The following is a 22,296-nucleotide window of genomic DNA, read 5'->3' as shown; positions in this document are numbered from 1 at the left end:
CTCTGGTCATGTGGGTCATAGTCTAGGCTCTCCCCAATGGGCCACATGGCTGGGAAGCCAGGCTTATTCTGATTATCAGTGGTATATCTGTATCTGCTTTGTTTAGATTCAAGATCTTTTAAGTATTCTGAAGAGTTTTCATTCAAAGACATGTTCTTGAGTAGCCGAGCAAATTAGTGTGACACAACCCATTTTTGCAGTAGAATTTGAAGAAACTTGGAAAGAAAAGGTAGACTGTTTACATTTTCTTGTAGAATGTAAGCAATTACTAGCAGCATTCATCACTGACAGTTAAATCAGAAAATAATGGAACAAAATACTGCAGTAAACACTGTACATTGGGTTTGTCTGTAACAGTTGTGATTTCTCCTTTTGAAAAGATTCTTTTGTGTTGCTCTAAACTTCAGAAATGCAAAAAAGTAGGTGTTTTGTGACTAGAATGTGCTGTTTGAAGAGCTTTAAACAAGCTTTGTAGCTGAGCCAGTTGTATCGTAATAACCTATGAACTGGGTAAAATATATATATATATGTATGTATATATATATATATATATATATATATATATATATATATATACACTCAAAAAAATAAAAAAAGCACAAACACAAAGACACGAGCAAAGCAGCTGAAAACTGATTTATTGAATGTACACATCCCAAAACCGGTTTCACTCCAAAGAGCGTCATCAGTGAGTGCAGAATCATCATATTGCATCCATTTATATAGTCAACATTTTCTCAAACTAAGCAGTGTAAGTGCCTGCTTGTGACAACCAGTATTGTATCATCATATTGCATCCATTTCATGATGCATATAACATTTTTATATATATATATATAAATCTCTTTCAGTGCATATCTAGAAAAAAAGATATGTGAGGGTTGTAAAATTCTTTAACTCTGTTAGAAAGTGTTGCATGGTTATAGTATAGATTTAGTAATAAGCCCCCCCCCCCCACACACACACATATACATATACACAGGACGAGTTGGGTATATAAAGAAAATCAATAAAACTGGTTTAAAAATTGGTTTTAGAATTGCAGTGACGATGGTGAATGTGGATTAAAAAAATATACACTGCAAATGCTGTCTTGAGTCAAGAAGTGTAATGCACAAGTCATCCACCAGTAATTTGTACACTCCTTTGTCCTTTTACATAATTACATATGACTGGCCTCTGATAACATGTAAAATTTAATCTAAGAATGTTTGAACAGCTATAATCAAAGTTTAATGTTTTGTTTAGAATCATCCCCTTAGTTTTTGAGGTTTGTTCTCCATTCCAAACACTCGAGCATGAAGGATTAAACTCTTATTCTACTGATTAATTTCATCTTTTAGTGCCATATTTGATTATCTCCATATATGCTTGCATGCTTATGTGACTTTGAACAATTCAATTAACAAGACAGTCTTCCTAGATTTGTCCATGTGTATGGCGAGTCTACTCTGTTATCAAGAAAGCAAACAAATAACCTGTCCCTTTTTATATACGCTTGTATGTATGTATTTGGAGTGTTGCACATCCTGCATCAAGTAACAAGGTATTTTAGATGTGTATTGTTTAAGCTACACTTTGTGGTTGTGGTCACAGTCATTAGTCAGTGTTGTCTAACCATCTTTCTTTTTCTTTATCAGCTGCTAATGTTCTTCTCTTTAATCGTAGGGAGAACACCTGGGTACCACAGAAGCTACAGAAGCCTTCTTTGCAATGACAAAATTGTTTCAGTCAAATGATGTAAGTAATGCGCTGGAACAGCAGTAGTAAGTTATAATTACTGCACTGTGTTACTCGACTCCTTATCAGACTTCATTGTTCTTGAGTAGTGAGTGCTGTTTTCATTTTCAGACCTAAATGATTTTACTTCTTTATATTCATTTTAAGCCTCACCTTTCAGAGGTGTTACTTGGCAGTTTTATTAGATTTTTTCCTGATGCACGGCCTTATTGGTTCTTTGTTTCAAAGCTTTTCCTAATTTTAAGATCATCTCTAAAGTATTGGTATGCAATTTGTACATCAGCTAGTGCTTGCTTTGTTGTCCATTTTAAATTGCGCACACCTGCTTCTGTTTTGGAGTATTAGGTATTAGTAGCACATTTTAATGGTTCCCTTGTTGCATTCATCTTCTCTACTAATCAGAATTTGGCAGAAAAGGGAAACTCTGCATTTGGGATATTTATTCTTCCATATTGATGCGCACTGTGATCTAAGTGTTAGCTGTGGAAGTCTTTGCATTCCTCATACCCACCACTTCTTTTTTGGTATTTGCACAGGTTACATCATGATCCGTGCTAGTGGTGGTGAACGCCTTGTGTCTGCATAGCTTAACATCCGCACACTTTGTCTGAGACCATTAAATTACCAGCCTTTACCCACTCAAATGTTGCCTTAATGTTTTGTTGATGGTTATAATGTGGATCAGCAGTTGAGACCTACTCCTCAAAGGTGCCATCTGAGGAAGCTTGTGGTCTTCTTTGTGACCAAAAAGATGGTGTCCTTTGAAATTTCCTCACTAGGGAACCCTTGGGGTAGTGTTCCACATGGTGAGAACAGTAAGCTTTATTGCATCTCATTTTGTTGAGACTTGATCAGTTAATAAATGTGTGTGCAAACAGATGGATGGTGGTGTGATTTCTTTAGTTCCCTGTACTTTGTGAATTTTTGTGCTGTTTATACTGATTCTGAGATCAGGAGAGTCAGCAGAGACAAAAATAAGTTATTTTGGCAAATACGTTTTCTCTTTAATTTAATGTTGTGCAGCTATGAGTTAGGTATGTGCAATTTAGGAGGATGCAGCCGAACCTGCAAAAGTGTTTTTTAGGCATAAATACACCATACTGCTGTGTAGTTGTGTTGTCATTAGCTTCATTGTAGTTCATAATATTGTAGTGAAACAAGCCATGATGAAGTATTATGAAACCCTACACAGCCCCAGGCTTAAGTCAGAGTAGCCAACTCCTGATACCATTTCTGAAAATGGTCGCATTCCACTGGAGGCAAACAGGGAGGGTATTATCTTGAGCAGTGGCACTATAGCCTTAATTTTGTTTACACTTTCTGCTTTTCTAACAGGCTTGCATATAAAACTGACTCGATTTATTGACTGCAGTTGCAACAAATACAAATTGATGAATATGTACAAATATTTTAAATACAAGTATCTGCCCTAACTATCTCAATGCCCAATAGTTTGTTTGCCTTTGCAGTTGAACATCTTGCAGAAAATGCAATTCTATTACTTCTGTTAAAGTTTGACTGCCTTTCCTTTGAATCAGAGCATTGCCACAGGGATAAGCAGTCATAATAAATTGGAGCCTGACTTTTCATATCGATAAAGTCTGGTGCACAGCCTGTCCTGACAATCAGTTCAGGTGTAGAACTTTGCCTCAGCTGGAGAAGACTTAAGCTCACACCAGTCCATCTTAGAGGAGCACAGGACTGAACAAGGCCCAACTCAGCTCCAGTACCTGGAGCAGCCCATCCTGTGGTTCTTGCACAGCCCCTTCCTCTGGTTGATCACATGACACCTGCGGTTGAGCAGCTTGATCCCAAAAAGTGGTCTTTTGAGTCATAAAGCCACAGATAGTTTGATAAAGGACTCTCCTGCTGAGGCAATCTCCCTGCCACATTTAAGCTGTATGCTGCTTGTCCTACACAAGAACTTGCACTTCATGGGCTAAAACTAAATCAGATGCTTGTGTGGTGGAAGCTTGAGTTATGGGTTCATTATGGATTTGGTAGTAAGGGAGCACACTGGACTCCAGTCAAGTGATTATCTAGTATTAGCAGTGATAAATAATGTGATTATAGGAGAAAGAGTCCTCTCTTGCTTAATAACCATCTTGGTGAGCATTTTTTTATTTGTCTTTCTCACTGGCAGTCTTTTTTGATGGGTAGACTGAAGGCTAGGAAGAAGGAGAAGAGATTGATTTTTTTTTCTCTTGGTCCAGTGCTTTTATTTAGGCAGACACAGAGACAGGTAGCTCGGCATGCAGCTTAATTCTATTGGCAGGGGTACTGTCAACTCCCAAGCTCCCATATACACACAATTTTTTTTTTCAAAAATGTGAGTAAGGGGTACCCAAAAAAACAGAACATACGTTTCTGCAAAATCAGTTGACCCACAAGAGTACCCTTCTTGCTGGATTGGTTAGGTTCAACTTCTCCACAAATCAGAATTTGACAAAAAAATTTGAAAGATCCCAGATATGGGGACTTCCACACTCTTGTACTTGTATGTGCTGTTAAATAACATCCTGCCTACATAAGCATGTATATCCCCATACACCAACAGTTCATACTATGGCACTGTCAGCATCTTCCTGCAAAGCAAGAAGAAACAGTGAAAAACTGATATTTACATTAATTGTGAAGTAATATACTACACTACACATGACCAAATTACATGGATCTCCAACAGCAGAGACTAACGGAATAAATAACTAGTAAGTGTTTAAGGTGCTTTTTCAGCATGTTTCATAGAAAAATATTCCTTTTTAATGCTTTCCTGTTTCACTGACTCCAGCTGGCAATCTTCCCTGGGATTCAAGCATTGTTTTCTGCTTCACCATGGAACAACTTATAAGTTCCTTGGTTCTTTATTCTTCCAGCCACAAAAAGAAGAACATTTCCAAGGCACCTTGCCTTTTCAGGGGGTATAAATTTGCCTCCTCCACAGGTAAGTGACTCTGTTGTGGCAATTTCTTATTCCTCAGCTCATTCATTTTTTTTCTAGGGCTTCCTCTGGTGTAGTCCATAGAATCACCATGGTCCAAGGGTTGGACACTTCCTCCGGCTGTGGAGTGCCCTTGGTGGACAGGATCGGATGACCATTCTTGTTGGCTTCAGAGAAAGGAGGAGGGAATACCTCTGTACTTAGGTAGACTAGGATGCCTATCTCTGGGTTGGATTTGCCTGTCAAAAATAGGTCTGCTTCTGTAGAAATTCCTTTAAAAAAAGTAGAAAGTTAGATATTTATCTTCTCCTGTCTCAATTACTGTGGGCAGGAGTGATTTTTTTTAGCTTAGCTCAGGGTTTATTTCAGGCTGTTTGCCCATCCAGTTCTGGTATTACTGGTATGAGAAAAAAATCTTCATTGTCTGTGTTTTCGGGCTATTCACCAGAAAGATATGGTGAGGGGACAGTTTGTTTTCTTTCCTTAGGCTTCTGATTCTTAAGGATTTTCTTTTTCTAAAAAAACATTCAGGGATTCAGTAGGAACATCATGATGTTCCACCATCTTTAAAGAAATATGATTTAGTACAACATGAAGTTCCTGAATCTAATTTCCTTGTGTTATTCCAGCATTGGAAGATGTGTTTATTACAGCCTATAAACTTGCCTGACAGTCAGCTGTTTGCCCCTAAGAAAGTAGATAGAATATATAAAGTTCCTCAGTCTTACAAGAGTTTATTTTCTAACCCCACATCTGAGTCAGTAGTGATTTTCTTGGTAAGTCCTGATACTGCTAAATATTTGGTAAATGCTAACAGTTATTTTTGTCAAGCTTACAGTTATTCTCAAAAGAAGCAAGCAGAAACTACTAGGAATATTATTGCTTAATTACATACATAAAACCTTCTTAAAGATGTTAAAAACAAAATTTTAAATCCTCCTCCTTAGAGGGTCTGTGTTTGGACCATCTGCTGCAGAGGTCTGTAAAAATAGTTGTAAGAGAGGGAAGCTGGCCTTCCTCCTGCAAATTTATGTAGGATTTTACAGTTTGCACTGTTTTATAAAAAGCAAAATAAGCAGACATGGCAAATTACTAGCAAGCAGACTTTTAAAAAGCAATGGCACGGGGGCAACAACAAAGAAAAGGAACCCCCCCCTAAAAAAACAAGGACAGCCCAACAAGTCTGAATACCCCCCTCCCCCCATCCTGGCAAGTCTTTTATTCTTCCACCAAATCTAATTTTCCATTTGTCTCTCTGGCAACAGATAGTATCAGACAAATGGGTTCTGAGAGTGATTCATCAGGGATACAGCTGACAGTGGGCATCTCTTCTTCCTTTTCAGGGAATTCTTCCTCATCCGCTAGATCAAATGTTTTCCTTTCTGTAATTCAGCATCTGCTAATTCAGGAGGTGTTGGAAAGGGAAATTAAAATGTTTCTGGTATCAAAGAAAACAGCTTGAGCTTTCTTTTGTAGAACAATTTATGAAGGTTCCAAAATTCAAAATATTATCCCTTCATGACCTGTTACTACTTTTTTAGTGACCCTAGATTTAAAGGATGCTTATTAACACATTCATATACCACCAGATTTCAAACATTTCTTAAAGTTTCCTGAGTCTGGATCACACTTTCAGTTCTTTGCATTACTGTCCAGGTTATCCACTGCTCCAGGGGTATTCACAAAGGGTATAGCTTCATTGATGGCCTACGACAGACTGCAAGGTATTCGCATGTTTCATATTTAGATGGCTTGCTGATCTTTGCAGAGTCTCTTTCAAATAGTCAGAAATCTCTCATTTGGGTAAGAGCTCCCCTTCTCAGATTATGGTTTCAGGAGAGCATCCAAAAGTCTTCCCAAAGGATTGTTTTCCTGGAATGTTTCCTTAGATTCTTCAATTCCAGAACTTTTCTTCCACAGGAAAGCGTAACTGTATATCTTGATATGTTTGAGTGTTTCCAGTCAGACCAAAGCCTCAGCAAGGACATTTATCATCATTTTAGGTTTCATGTCATCCATGATTCTTATGATTCCCTGATTCCACGAGAGAAATTCAGTGGTATCTAAAGTCAGTATGGTGCCAACATCCCCTGTTATTTCAGATTCCTGTTTTGGGGATTTTTAAAAGGGGAACTCAGTTGGTGATAAGCCAGTTTTATTTCACTGCATGCCTTCTGTTTCCCTTCCAGCTCCATCACTGTCTTTAACTTTAGACACCTCAGACTTTGCTTGGGGAGCAGTGTCTATGGCACGTTTCTGTGGGAGTAAATGTGCAGGTCTTTGGAACAAAAAGGACAGACCAAAACACACACACGTGAAAGAGATGTTGGCCTTAATAGTAAGTGCTCTCAGTTCTGTCAATCATATGTGGTCCCTAGGATCATTACAGGTAGTTACAGGCAACACCCCAGTACTGTGGTATATAAACAGGGGGAAACAAGCTCTTTGTCCTGTATGCAGACTAGCACTGGTAGCCTGGTGTATAGCTTTTCAGCACAATCTCTCAGTACAGACATCTTTCATCCCACCAGAGCAAATGTTTGTAGCTGACAAGCTAAGCAGGACCAGGATAGATGCTCTTGAATGGAAACAGAGTTAGGGAGCCTCCCAGGAATTGATCCATATTGTGGAGCACCTGTGATAGATCTGTTTGCCTCCATTCCCAGTAATCGGCTTCCATAAGTTTGCTCCAGGACTCCATACAGGAAGGCCTGGAAAACAGGTGCATTCTCATTTCCTTGGACAGAATATTAATTTGTTCTTTTCTACCCTTTTCACAGATATCCAAGGTTATTTTGGAGATTCAGAAGGTCTCTCCAAAAATCATTGTGGTAATTCACCTCTTGCCCATGCAGCAGTGGTTTTTCCTGGTGGAAATGGATAAGAGCAGTTACCACAAGCTTTCTCATAGACTGGACATACACAGGACAGGGAGTGTTCAGTACACTCCAACTTGAAACTCCTTCAGCTAACTGCCTGAATGAATACTTTTTAGGCACCTGTTTTTTGAGGGCATGCAGCAGGTATTAAAGATGCCAAAAATGCTGCTAGAAAAACCTGTATTGGCAAATGGGAAAAACATTTCTAGTTGGTGCAAAGAAAGGAACCAGGACCCTTTTAAGGCTAGTATTTCTCTGGTTGTACAGTATTTGTGAGTTATCCTGTGGTGTTTCTTATTCCTTTCTAAAAAGGTAAACTTGTAGGCCATTTTGGCATGGCTGCCCATGAATCCTCCCCTTTCATTGCAAACCCATATTAAAATGTTTTTGAAAGGGGTAATATGTACTGGACCTCCTAGAAAACAGATGGCTCCTCCTTGGATCTCAACTTTTTTTTTTTTTTTTGAAAAAATTTACTCTTATTTCATTTGAACCAGCTCATTAGGCTTATTTGAGATTCTTAACATGGAAAACAGATGTGCTGATTGCTTTGACCTCTGCAAGGAGATTGAGTTGCAAAGTTTGTTATGCTGGATCAGCCTTAATCTCATTTTCACAAAGATAGGGTTTCCTTAAGAGCTAACCCTTTTTTATGTCTAAAGTGGTATCCAAGTTAAGCCAAGCTATCCATCTCCTTGTCTTCTTTCCAGAACCTAAGAACAAGGGAGAGAGGATTCTCCATTCTCTGGATGTCCATTCTTGAAATTATCTTGACATAACTAAAATGTTCAGAAGCTCTGATCAGTTGTTCATTTCTTATGAAGGTAAGAAAAATGGACAACCTGTGTCAAAGCAAACTAATTCCAAATGGTTGTCACATGTTATCTTTTGTCACACCCATCCCAGTAAGGCAATCCAGGCAGGGTGAGGGCTCACTATCTACCAGGGCCATGGTTTCATCTGGATTTTTGGAAAGGGGTGGATTCTAGAAGTGTTCTAGAAGAAGCAACATGACCCTCTGCACCTACCTTTACAAAGCACTAGTATAGATTCTACATGTCTAGAGCTGGCTTTGCAAGGACCATTCTTCAGGGGTTCCTGAACCCTCATCCTTCCTCCTCTTAGTCATTATAAGCTGTGGTACTCTAGGCAATATAGCTGTCTACTGCAGTAATGTGATCAAATAATGAACATATTAACAGTTATGTAAGTAAACTTAATATAGCATATGTTTGAAAGGTCACTGCTGCAGTGCCCACTTCCTCCCTCCACCCCTCTTATATTTGTATGTTTTTGTTGCTACAGTAAGTACTTTTGTTTTGTTCTACCAGCTTTACCTGTTTAAGGGCGTTAGCCTCCTTCTCTCATTTGGCATGAAATGCTGAAAGATTTGGTGACCAAACATTTTTCTTCAGCATTGCTGGAGCTGGTAAAGGTTTGGGTTGGTGTATGGTGCCCTTAAGCTTTGGAAGCTGGCTAGCTGATGTTCATCATGTTTCACTGTTGCAGTCATTACAGTTGAGTTATCCTGCTGGCAGGCTACCCGCAGTCTGCCTGAATTCCAAAGTCATGGTCTGGCGTCGGTTGCTGTCGCCTCTTCCCTGACGTCAGTGCGCCAGGAGTATAAAAGATGCAGCCGACACCATTTTCCTCAGACTTTCTTGCCGCGCGGTGCCCGAAGCAAAAGCAGTTCACAAGTGCCGGTTGGCCGACTCCTGAGATTTTCAAAATCGAATTTCAGATCCGAAGTCTTCATTAAAGCTAAGTACCCCATTGGGGAAACTTTTTTCTTGCTCCAGGCCGATGTCAGAAAAAGTTAATAATTGTATTTCTTGTGGGAAGCAAATACCTCATAAGGATTTTCATTCTTACTGTATTCCTTGCCTAGGCCCTGACCACAACATTGCTAGTTGTCTGTTTTGTGCTAGATTTAACAAACGCACTATTAAGCGTTGGTTCGATTTTGCATTTCATTACTTTGGCAGAAGATTTAATTATATAATGCTGTCAGAACAGCCGACTACCGGAGTTTATAAAAAGCACAAAGAAAAGGACAGGCATCCGAGGTCCAAAACCGACGACGAGGCTTCGGCTAGGCCAGTCGCCAGTTCTCAGTGAGGCGCTTTCGCAGCCCCCTGACTCCCGCTACCTCAGAGCCACAGGCCACTTCCGACTCCCACGTGGAGCCAACTAGGCCGCTGGAAACTCAAGATGTTCATCGTGCTGCAGTCATCACACTTGGGTTATTCTGCCATCAGGCGGTCCCACAGTCGGCCCGAATTCCAAAGTCTTGCTCTGGCGTCAGTTGTTGTCGCTTCTTCCCTGATGTCAGTGCGCCAGGTCGGCGTAATTAAGTCTCGACGCTCTTTTCTTAAGTCTTTGCGCAGCAGACGGTGCCCAAATAATCTGAGTTAGCGTTGATTTTTTCGCTTTGAATTGAGATTTCAGTCCAATTCTCTAAAGGTTTATCAAGGTCTCATATTAATTTTCTTTTCTTAGGTCAGTTGCCTTCAAAAAGTTAATTGCATTTGCTCTAATTGGATAATTTTATAAGACCCTTGCTACCTTCCCTCCTTATTCCTCAGGCCACAGGCCCCGACGTCACAGGTTAGGTGTTTAGGTTTACGCGCCATACTATAAAAATCAAATGCCGTTTTGACCTTACTACTTACTTTTATTTGAAATTTAATTATATAATGCCGTGCCGGAGATGAGCCGCGCCCATTAATAAAATAAAAAAAGGAAGGATAAGGACAGGCAGGAATAAGCCCAGCCAGACCGCCTCAGCTCAGCTGGCCCTGTCTCGGTTCTCTGGGTTTTGTGAGGCCCGCGCAGCCCCCTTTGATGACCGAAAACTGAACCCCAGACAGGCTGCAGTTCCCTGCCGAATCTACTAGGGGCGAGCAGCCCATCTACCGACACCGGAGCAGAACTAGACATCGGTGCAGTGGAAACACCTTCGGTTGCAGAAGGTGTCTTCAGACCGACTACACTCACCATTAAATCTTATGCCTAGCTTGAAACTCCTTTAAAACCTAAGAAAACTGTACATCAGTCTACAGTTCAAGGCCCCATGCCTAAGAAACAGATGCTTAAGATGGCTGAAGATTTAATTACCCTTATCGGGGTTCCCCATCCCCCTCCTGATAAAAGACCAAGACAAGTGGAGGATTATGCATCCTCTGACCAAGTTTCTCTCTCCTCAGATTCTTCTGAGGAACAGGATTACACTTTTCCACCTTATGAAGATTCTGATACTGAAGACTCTATTCCCTCAGCATCTCCCCTTGAAGACTACTCTTTTGGGGAAACTTTACATACTATGAGGGAACATTTCCACTGGGAAGGCCAGGATTACTCAGATTCTAAGAAAAGGCTCCGAGAGTTCCCTTTGCTACCCCAGCACAGACCTCTGGCTATCCCTCCTGTTTTAGATATTGTGGATGATGTTTATTTGGAGTCTAGTTTAAATCCAGACTCTCTACCTCCTGCTCCAGCCAAACCAGACAGATACTACAGAGTACCTGACTCACACAAATTCCTTTATAAAAGCCTTGTAGCTGACCCAGAAACAATTTCCCAGGGTCCTAAGGGAGCAAAAGCTTCTATGGCTAAAATTCCTGTGCCCTCTGAAAGGGATTCCAGAGCCCTAGATAGATGGGGAAAGAAAATATACACCTCAGCAACTCTGGCTATGAGAGCATTAAATTGCCAGTTTCACATGTTGAAATATCAACAATTCCTAATGTCTCAGTTAAAACAAAAAATGAGCACACATCCTGAACAGCCTGAATTCAAGGAAATGCAGGATCTGTTGCATGCAGCTGAACAGGTGGGCAAACATACTTTACAATGCAGATTTGATTCATTGGAAGCTTCCTGTAGAGCAGCTGTTACTGGCTCTGTCATACGTAGGCATGGTTGGTTAAAAGAACAAACCCTCCCTGACCACGTTAAACAAAATTATTGGATGCACCTTTACAGCAGGATGTATTATTTGGTGTCAAAGCAGAATAAGTTTTAAAGAAAATGGAGGATAAGGCAAAGTCTATGCAAACGGTCAAGGATTTTTTGCAGGTACAACCCCCTCGCTTCAGCAGAAATTGGCCAACAAAAAACTGGTCCTTTCCAGCTTCAGACAGATCACAGAGGGGCAAATACAGACGTCCAAGGAGCAGAGGTCAGTCACAGGGCCCTTACAAACCTCACCAATGGGGTTCTGCTACCCAGAAAGGAGGAGAAGACAGGCCCCAAGCTAGCAGAAGACGAACACAATGACTCTATCCTCAAACTACCAAGCAAATCTCTCCTGGCAATTCCCTTGGGAGGAAAACTAGCATTTTTTACAGACAACTGGCACATCATCACAAAAGACAAATGGGTTCTAAACATGGTCTCTCAAGGATACAGATTCCACTTTCATACCTTACCAAGGATCAAAGGAATGCCAAACCTGCCACCAAATCAATGGGCAGAGGCACAAAAACAAATTACAGCTCTCATGAACATGAGAGCCATTCAACAGGTACCTACACAGGAGCAAGGACAAGGATTTTACTCAAGACTCTTCCTAGTCCCAAGAAAGGACAAGGCATGGCGACCCATTCTGGATCTTTCAGTTTTGAACACCTGTCTGCAAGTACCAAAATTCAAGATGCTAACACTACAGAAGCTTCTTCCCATGCTAGGCAAGAATGCTTGGCTAGTCACTTTGGACTTCAAGGAGGCATACCTGCATGTCCCTATCAGACAAAATTGCAGAAGATACCTCCGCTTCATTGCAGGTTCAACTCATTATCAATTTTCTGCACTGCCCTTTGGCTTATCTACTGCGCCCAGGGTCTTCACAAAATGCCTGGCACCAGTAATTGCATACTGCAGACAAAGAGGAATTCAAATATACCCATACCTGAACGACTGCCTTATTGAAGCAGAAAGCAAGGACATTCTTTTAAAGCATCTGGCATTTGTCAAACACCTTCTAAGTTGCCTAGGGTACACAGTAAACGAAAAGAAATCAAAACTAGTGCCCTCACAAAACATAATATTCCTGGGTGCCAGCTTGAATACAACGGCCCAGATGGCTTATCTCACACCAGACAAGCAACGACAGCTGTTTCAATATTTCAAAATAATGACAACAAAGACCCAACTCCTTGCAAGAAAAATTCTGCAGGCCTTGGGATTCATGGCATCTTGCATACTACTAATACCATTTGCAAAACTGCATATGAGGAAATTACAATGGTATCTGAAAAGTGTATGGTCTCAGCACAGCCACAGCTTGGAAACAATGATACCACTCATTCCCTGCCTTCAACAGGAGTTTCTATGGTGGGCACAGGCATGTCACCTCAACAAGGGTCAGCCTTTCACCTTACCCACAGCCAGGCAAACTATGACAACAGATGCATCGGACTATGCCTGGGGAGCACACATGGCAGGGCAGTGCATTCAAGGCAAATGGACTACAGATCAGAGGCATCTGCATGTCAGTCAAAAAGAAATGCTAGCAGTACAGAATGCCCTAATAGCTTTCAAGGACCTTCTACACCCAGGACAACTAATAATAAAGACGGACAATACCACAGTCATGTGGTACATAAACAAGCAAGGGGGCACACATTCCTACCCTCTATGCAGGCAAGCAATGACCTTGTGGAACACTGCACTATCTTACCAGGTTCAATTAGAAGCACATTTCCTGCCAGGAAAGAAAAACACATTGGCAGACGACCTAAGCAGAAACATCATGGATCCACAAGAATGGAAACTAGATCCACAAGTATTTGCAATGATAGCTCAAAGATGGGGATGCCCAGACATAGATCTGTTTGCAAGCCCCCACAACCACCAACTTCAAAAATTTTGCACAAGGACCTTCCATCCACTAGCTTGGAAAGTGGACACCCTCTCATTCAGTTGGAAATCATTAACAGTGTATGCCTTCCCTCCACTGCCTCTTCTAGCAAAGGTACTGCTGAAAGTCAGACTAGAGAGGCCACAAATGATACTCGTTGCACCAGACTGGCCATGCCAGCATTGGTATCCAGTTTTAAGGAACATGGCCCACGGCCCACCATGGATTTTGCCACAAATTCCTCACCTGCTCACCCAGCGAGACAATCAGATTTTACACAGCCAGCTCAAGACTTTAAACCTGGCTGCATGGCAAATTACCTAAATAGGAACAACCAAAAGTTCGCTCAGGAGAACCAATAAGGGTACAGACCTGAATTTACTCCTGTAGACGAGCCGAGTGTTTGAACTTAAGACTTTACGGATCTCCGTTAAAAGTGGTGCTTGTGACTGTGCCTACATTTTTTGTGTTGTGCTGAATTGTTGTGAAGTAGAAGTCCAAATCAGATATGTAGCTGAAAACAAGGAAGGCATCTTCTGAATTCAGACTAAAGCCACAGGAAATCCTGGTTTGGAAATTATATATAGAAGAGAATGACTGCTAGTCCTGGTTAGGTAACAGCTACTCCCAGAAGATACCATCACAACAGAACTTCTGCTTAGAGTTGATTATCCGAACGTCAATTATCTGAAATATCAGTTATCTGAACACAGCCTTCCAAAGTTTTCAGGTCTGTACCCTTATTTGGTTCTCCTGAGCGAACTTTTAGTTGTTCCTGGTTACTAGTGTTCGCTTTCATCAAATTACCTAAATAACCAGCCAACACCTTTATCCAAAGCGGTTATGGATGTCATTCTGGAGGCCAGGAGGCCCAGCACCAGGAAAACATATTCAGACAAATGGAAAAGATTTTGCGCCTGGAATTAGGCTAAAGGCCTAAATCCCCTTGATCCAAACATCCCTCAGATTCTACAATATTTAACTGAGATGTTACACAAAGGACTTTCCTTTTCATCTATTAAGATCCACGCCTCAGCAATTTCAGCTCATTACAGCACGGATCCTCCTTTATTCTCACATCCACTCTGAAGACAGTACCTCAGAGGGGCTAAGAACTTAAGACCACCAAGGAGAGCTCCAACACCTACTTGGGATCTCAACTTTGTTCTGGAAAAGATTACATTTCCGCCCTTTGAACCAGCTTTTTCAGCTGATTTAAAATTTCTTTCATGGAAAACTGCCCTACTACTAGCAATAACCTCAGCTAGAAGAGTCTCAGAGCTACAGGCACTAATGGCAGTGGAACCTTTCCTCATTTTTCATCAAGACAGAGTCTCTCTATGAACTAATCCTTCCTTTATGCCAAAGGTGGTATCCAGTGTGGCCCTAAACCATACCATTCACTTGCTCACCTTCTTCCCAAATCCCCAGAACAAAGGAGAAGGACTCCTGCACTCTTTGGACATTCACAGGCAATTAAGTTACTACTTGGATAAAACTAAGGCTTTCAGAAAAACTGACTAGCGTTTTGTAGCCTATGCTACAGGATCACAAGGAAAAGCTATCTCAAAACAGACCATTTCTAAATGGATAGGGCATTGCATACGATTCTGCTACACACATCATGGGAAACCAGTACCTGCTAACATTAGGTCCCACTCCACCAGGGCTACAGCTACATCAGCAGCCTTTCTCAGGGGAGTGTCAACCAAGGATATTCTAGAAGCTGCTACTTGGAGTTCAGTGCACACCTTCACCAAGCACTATCACTTACCTCTGTACTCTAAGACTAGAGCTGGTTTTGTCACTGCAGTTCTGCAGGGCTTACTAGCTTCTTCTAACCCTGTTTGACTCCACCTCCCATCCTTAGCTTTGGGATTCAACCCAAGTGTGATGACTGCAGCAGGGTAACACGATGAACATAGTACAATTTTGTACCTGCCATGAATGTAGATGTTCGAGTGTTCACCCTGCTGCAGTCCAGGTTACCCTCCCTCCATCCCCTCTAAACTAGCTGAACTTATCTCTACCACTCTATCCTATGCTACCTCTGTGGTGTATTTGCTTGTGCCTAAGGGTATTGTTTTATTTTGATATAGCTATATGTATGTATGTATATATATATATATATATATATATATATATATATATATATATATATATATATATATATATATATATATATATATATATATATATTGCCTACCTATTGGGAGCACCTGACATCTGGGGCAAGAAAAACTGAAGTAAATGGCGTCGGATGCCACTTGTATACCCCTGGCACGCTGACGTCAGGGAAGAAGTGACAGCAACCGACGCCAGACCAAGACTTTGGAATTCGGGCCGACTGCAGGACCGCCTGACGGCAGGATAACCCGTGTGTGATGACTGCAGCAGGCTGAACACTTGAATTTCTACATTTATGGTAGGTACAAAACTGTACTGTATTGGACCCTCGGAAACTATTCCCTCAGATGGGTCCAGAGTCGCTGAGCAGGCATCGGCTTCTGAGGTTGTTTTCAGACCTACACAGTTATATGTGAAAATGACTTCAGCTTCAAAGGCAAAGACTAAAGCACCTCTAAAGACAAAGAAACAAGTACAACATTCCCCTGGACAGGCCTCCATGCCTAATAAACAGATGCTTAAAATGGCCTAAGACCTAATTACTTTGATCAGGGATTCCCATCCACCTCCTGATAAGAGGCCTAGGCAAGAGACAGAATATGCATCTTCAGATCAGGTTTCCCTTTCTTCTGATTCCTCTTCTGAACAGGAATGCTCTCTTCCTCCCTATGAGGATTCTTCTCCTGAGGATTATTCTTTTGGGGAGACCCTGCATACTATGCTGGAGCACTTCCACTGGGAAAGTCAAGATTACTCATAATCTAAGAAAAGGCTCAGAGATTTCCTCTTATTACCTCAGCACAGGCCCCTTGCTATTCCTCCTGTTTTAGACATTGTAGATGATGTATTTTCAGAGTCCGGTCTGTCTCCTGACTCTACCACCTGCTCCTGTTAAGCCAGATAGATACTACAGGGTGCCTGATTCACACAAATTTCTTTATAAAAACCCTGCTGCTGACCCAGAAACTATCTCTCAGGGTCCCAAGGGGGTCAAGGCTTCCACTGCAAAAAAAACGATTCCCTCTAATAGGGATTCAAGGGCCCTGGACAGATGGTGGAAAAAGATTTACACTTCTGCTACTTTGGCCGTAAGGGCCTTAAATTGTCAGTTTCATATGCTTAAATATCAGCAATACCTTATGTCACTACTTAAACAGAAAATGTCAACAAATTATGAATGTGCAGAAAACAAAAAATGCAGGATTTATTGCATGCAGCTGAACAAGTGGGAAAGCATACTTTGCAATGTAGTTTTGATTCCCTGGAGGCCTCTACGGATTCTGTCATTAGGAGGCATGCTTGGTTAAAGGAACAGAATCTGCCTGATCATGTTAAAGCAAAATTATTAGATGCTCCATTACAGCATGATGCCTTGATCAGTGTTCTGAGTTTCGTAGCATGGAATGCATTCATATTAGTCCAGTCTCTGGTGCATGGTCGAGCATAAGCAAGCATGTTAATGACCCCGTCAGCGTCCTGAACTTGCTTGCCTCTCTTGCAGCGGCCGCAGCCTCAGTATTGTTGCGCCGCTTGCTCAATATTAATTTTTTCCTTGAAAGTTTCCAACCAAGACCGTAAGTCAGAAAATCCGCTGGGAAAGCTTATTTCTGTCTTTCAGAAGATTAGATGACTCATTGTAAGAAAAAATTGGATTTATTTATGGGGTGAAAGATGCCTGTAATCGGATTACCTCTCTCAGATGACTATTAAAGAAAAGTATAAAAACGTAGCAAGATGTTGTTTTGTGCACCATTTTATGCTCACCACAAACTGTCTAATTAGCCGTGCCCACAATCTTGGGTCGTAACTGTGTCCCAGCATTGTCTCGTAAATTGCGTTAACAAAAGTTGCCGGGTTCGGGTCGCTATGACTAAGCTCTCGTAAAAAATCGCTACTGAAATGCCGTCCAGATGAATCCGGCCTTGCTGGAATCTGTTTGGAAGGCAAAATCAAGCAGGTGGTGATCTAGGCTTCTCATACGTGCCCTCTTCTTTGTCTAAGGTCTGTGGATCCTCTGTAGTCCCTTCTGGGCAGGTCAGGGGGGGCCTGTCTTCTTTTGGGTTGCACTCCTTAGGGAAAGCCGGGGTCAGGCTGAGGGGCCTCCAAGCTACTGCTCCCTTCTTCTCTGCGGTTGTTCACTTCTAGGACTGTCAGGATTGCCCTCCTCGTTCTACTTCTCTCAGGGCTGGCATGCTGTCCTGCCAAGAGGGAGGGGGTGGAGGATCAGGTGGAAAAAGGCGGAGCACTGAGAGCTACAGTGAGCTTGACCAAGAGGGAGATTCTTATGATTCTGATTCAAGTTCTGAGGATTCGGGTTGAGGACATTCAGGATTTTCCCTCCATTTTCCAAAACCCTGCATTCCATGAGGGAGCATTTTTTTCTGAAGGATTGGGATTTTCAGGATTTCTCAAGAGGCTTAGGGAATTTCCCCTTACCACATTTTCTTTGGGCATTCCTCTATTTGTTTAAGAGCCGTTTAGGATGTTTTCTCTGACTCTTCTGGATGCCCCGCCTTCCTGTTTTGTTCAGAGTTGCCAAGAATCAGCCACCTCCCTATAAGAGAGCCATAGAGGCTCCTTGTGGGCCCTGAAGAGTGATAAGCTTCCATTAGGAGTTGACCCTAAAAGTTGCCAGTTTCATAGAGGCCAAGACCAGAGGCTTTGGATAAATTCCAGTGTAAATCTAAGCTTTAAGCTGCTGTAAAAAAGGGTATAGAGGAGGGAGAGGGCTTCTGTTTGAGGGCTTTATTTCATGAACAGTTCCTTAAGCATTTTACCTAGTGCTTTTTTAAAAATCTTATATTCTAAGTAGATGCTTGGGCAAGTGTGATAGAGTGCAGGGAATTGGTGTGCATTCTGTGGGAAAGGGTAAAGGTTTTTTCAGTCTTCTTTCTTGAAGGTTTGCCACTGATCTTTTGGGGTTGAGGGGCTGGCTGTCTTTATTTGCAGATCGGGTTTGAAAGAATGAAAATTTGGATCAGCGATGCCCTGAGCACAGTAAAGTTCTATTTTTCTTGTCAGGATCTCGTTGAAGTTCTGTTTGCCTGTCCTAAGGATTTGTGGTTTGGAAGATGAAGAAACAGTCTAGAAGTCCATCTAGACAGTTTAGCAATTTAAGGCATGCTCGCCAGTTTGCTTGTTGAAGGCCCCCTTGCTCGTCTAGGGGCTTCAGATGAGCTCAGGGGTCAAGTCAGGGGCAGATCTAGGCACTATGACAGGGGCAGAGCTCATGCTCAGGGGTTCTCTGTCTGCAGGGGGATGGGAGGACCCAAACATTTTCAGTGAGGGAGGGGGGGGTCGCCTTTTAAGTAAAAGGGACCCAAGACATTATTCCAGCTGCCAGATCTCCCTCTCCTTTTCACTCCCTCTGGGAGGAAAAAATGGGTGGCTCCATTGGCTTTCGCAAATTTCAAGGCTCACAAATGGTGTTGACATCTTTCCTCTCTGGGGGCTCCTTCTTTTTTTTCCCTTCCCTACAAGCCTATGCTTTCATTCATGCCAGACAAAAGTTAGTTCAAAAGCAGATTTCTTTACTTTTTTTTGCATTTTAAAAAGGGGGGCTATCCAAGGTGGTTCCAGTAGGCTTTTATTCTTGTTTTTTTTTTGTTCTGCCTTCCTCTACTTGGAAACACAACACACACCTGGATTTTCAAAAATTATGTTTATTCTCAAAACACTAAGATGCCAACTTTGCAGGTCAAGCTGCACTTGGCAGCAACTACTGCCTTTTGGAGGCTCTCTGCCCTGCCTGGAACTCCTCAACATTCAATGGCAGCTTCCATTCATCCTGTGGCCCAGCTCAGCTTGCTTTCGGCTGGCTGGTACGGATCTGCCCAGTCAGGGGCATTTGCCTTTGGCTTGCTCAGGGAGTTCACATCAAGTTAACAAACTGTCTTCAGTCCTTTATCTGATTAGCTTCTTAACAAATCAATTTTTATTTATTTATATTGCCCAGGGATTGCCTTCTAAGACAACTCAAGGTATTCTGGTGAATGAAACAAAGTCCAGTCTAGTACCCCTCAGGTTATTGTGTGTTCTGGGTGTGAGAAAGAGTACAGTCAGGACATGCAATTGACTGGTGTCGGTCCAAAACATGTCAGAGCCTCTACTTCCAGCTATTTTTTCTGGAAATTGACCCCAACTGACTGCTTGAGATGTCAGGCTACGTATGGGGTTGACTGCATCTTGCTCAAAGCGTAGGCCTTCAAAGCTGCCACATCTTGTCAACTGTGTTGTTTCCAATGCCATGCTGCACCCAAACTGCATATGAGCTCAGATACCATGCATCCAAAGGGAATTTTTGTGGTGGGCTCAGGAATGTCTGTAAATTCAGGGCTCAGATGCCCGCAAGGGGCATTGGTGTAGAGATAAAGGACCAAGATGGTCTCAGACATGGCTGGGGCCATGACTTGGAGTGGGGAATAGGTACAGACATGTCTCAGATCAGGACACAGCAGGCCAACCCACACTGGAATGGAATCAAGGAGACTCCAACCCCAGCACTGCATTGATTCATCATCACAACACAACAGTTAGTCCAATTTGCACTGACAGTTGATTCAAACACACTTCAACCAGGACACAGGTGTACAGGTGTTGATTCAACACAAATTCTCCACTTACATCAACAAGGGTCAAGGCAAGGTTTCTGTTTGGCACTCACCTTTCTCTTGAGGTTTCTGCCAGGAGCACAGAACCTCCTTTGAGTTTTTTTTTCTGCCAGAGCACAGAGATCCCCACCAAAGTGAGTAGCCTCATGGGATTCAACAGTTAGCGGTGGCCAGGACTCCAGATAAATTTGCAGTTGGCTGCTCCCTGGACTCTGCACACTAAAGTCTGTTTCACAAAGCTCTTTGCAAACAAAGCTTATCATTCAGTTGGAACAACCTTCCTTGCTCCCTTTTTTCCTTCTGCCTCCTCTTCCCCTTGCCTCTCTTCCTCCTTCCTCCTTCCCAAGGTCAGGCCTGGTTCCCCCTCCTCCAGATCTAATGCGTCAGCACTGGTACCCTCAGCACTGGAGTTTTTTGCAGGAGAGTCCCTTGCCTGCGGGAGCCAACACCACATTTGGTCCCCTTTCGGCAATCATTTCGCAATGTGCATCAATCTCCCTGCCATTCAGTCCCCTGCCTGCATCTGTTTTAGACCCTATTTTCGCAGCTCAAGTGTTCAGTCCCATTGCCTTTGACCCAGGGAAAGTTTGTTTGGCAGTTTGGATAAATAATTTTAAATTTTGATAAAACAAAAAGAGCTTTGATTTTTTCTTGAGCAAAAAGAGTTTTTTTTTGAGTTCCTAAAGAGATTTAGTCACTTCATTATCTTACAGAAGTTTTAGACTAGACTCTGTCTTTTCACTCTGTAAATTTTCATCTCACTGTGACTGCTCATTATGACATCATGCCACCTTTATGCTCTCCAAACTTTGGGGCACCTTCCATAAGCAACTTAGAGGGCAATTTACATAAGACCTAGATACTTCCCTTTCTGTTGGTCCCTCAAGCTTTCCTTCACAACTTTGTTTTCTTTGAGCCTGCAGCCACTTGGAGTTGAAGTTTGCTTTTTGTCGACAACTTTGTTTTTCTTTTTGACTGCCCTGCTATCTGAATTACAGGCTCTAAAGGGTAACTGGGCAGTTGAACCCTTCCTGATATTTCATAAGGATAGGTCTCCCCCTGATATTAACCCTACTTTTATGCCTAAAGTAGTTGTATCTAATGTGGCCTTAAACCAATTCCTATTATCTATTTTTTTTCAAAACCATGAAAAAAAAAAAAGGGAAAAATTTTGCACTCTTTGGATATTCACAGGCAATTATTTTACTATTTTGACTAAAGGATTCAGGGCAGTTTCAGTGTTATCAGAATTCTTTGATTTTGCCTTTGGGTTCAAGTTAAAAAAAAACCTGTTAACAAACTAACTATTTCTAAGTGGATTGGCCATTGTTATTCTTTCATTGGTCTCATGGTGGTAAGGGGAATCCTGGATCATGAAGACCTAGGCGGCTAGGGCTTACTGCCACTTTTACTGCTTTACACTAGTATTCTTAGGATTTTGGAGGAGGGCTACTGGAGTTCAGTGCACTTTTTTTCTTCTTACCACCATTCTTCTAAACATTACCAATCTAGGGCTGGGTTTTGTCTAGCTACTGGGTTTTTACAGGCAGTTGGCAGCTTCTAATGCTTTCTGATTTGCCCTTTCCCTTTACCTGCTTTTTGGGATTCTACCCACAGGTTATGGACTGCAGCAATGTGAGACATAGTACAGTTAGTTTTTTGTACCCAGTTTAATGATGTAAGAGTTCAAGATGTGCATGCTCCAAATCCCCCTCCCTCCCTCCTTCCCCCTTCCTGTGGTGGGTGTGTGTGGTGTGGTGTGGTTGTATTGTACTTTCGTGATTGGGTATTTTTTTTTTTTTTTGGCTATGGCCCTTCTTTTAAGGCCTTTTCTGATCTGGGGCAAAAAGAAGACAAGATATGGCTGCCGGTCATGCGCTTACTTTTAGTACACTGACACCAGTCATGATGTGACCATGACCGACCGACATCAGCATAACACTTTGGTTGGACGGAGACCCGAGACAGTGGACTACCCACAGGTTATGACTGCAGCAATGTGGATCTTCGAACATCTACATTTATGGTAGGTACAAAACTGTACTTTTGGTGTTAAAGCAGAAGAGGTGTTGAAGAAAATGGAGGACAAAGCTAAATCTATGCAAACAGTCAATGATTTCTTACAGGTACAGCCTCCCAGAT

At 42.0% G+C, this 22,296-nt stretch overlaps 1 protein-coding gene across 1 annotated transcript in view; it reads left to right on the top strand.

Moving 5' to 3' along the window:
- The window catches only part of COPG1 (COPI coat complex subunit gamma 1), a 1,279,491-nt gene that overhangs the window by 238,630 nt on the left and 1,018,565 nt on the right, over nt 1-22,296 (top strand). The window contains exon 4 of the mRNA XM_044078421.1: nt 1,669-1,740. Coding sequence (XP_043934356.1) covers nt 1,669-1,740 — 72 coding nt within the window. The remainder of the gene's footprint in view (nt 1-1,668; nt 1,741-22,296) is intronic.

Source organism: Protopterus annectens, chromosome 7.part0, assembly GCF_019279795.1.
Source record: "Protopterus annectens isolate FY-2018-M chromosome 7.part0, PAN1.0, whole genome shotgun sequence".
Taxonomy (NCBI): domain Eukaryota; kingdom Metazoa; phylum Chordata; order Ceratodontiformes; family Protopteridae; genus Protopterus; species Protopterus annectens.
The sequence above is the reverse complement of the archived record's forward strand: the minus strand, read 5'-3'. Positions and strand labels throughout refer to the sequence as shown.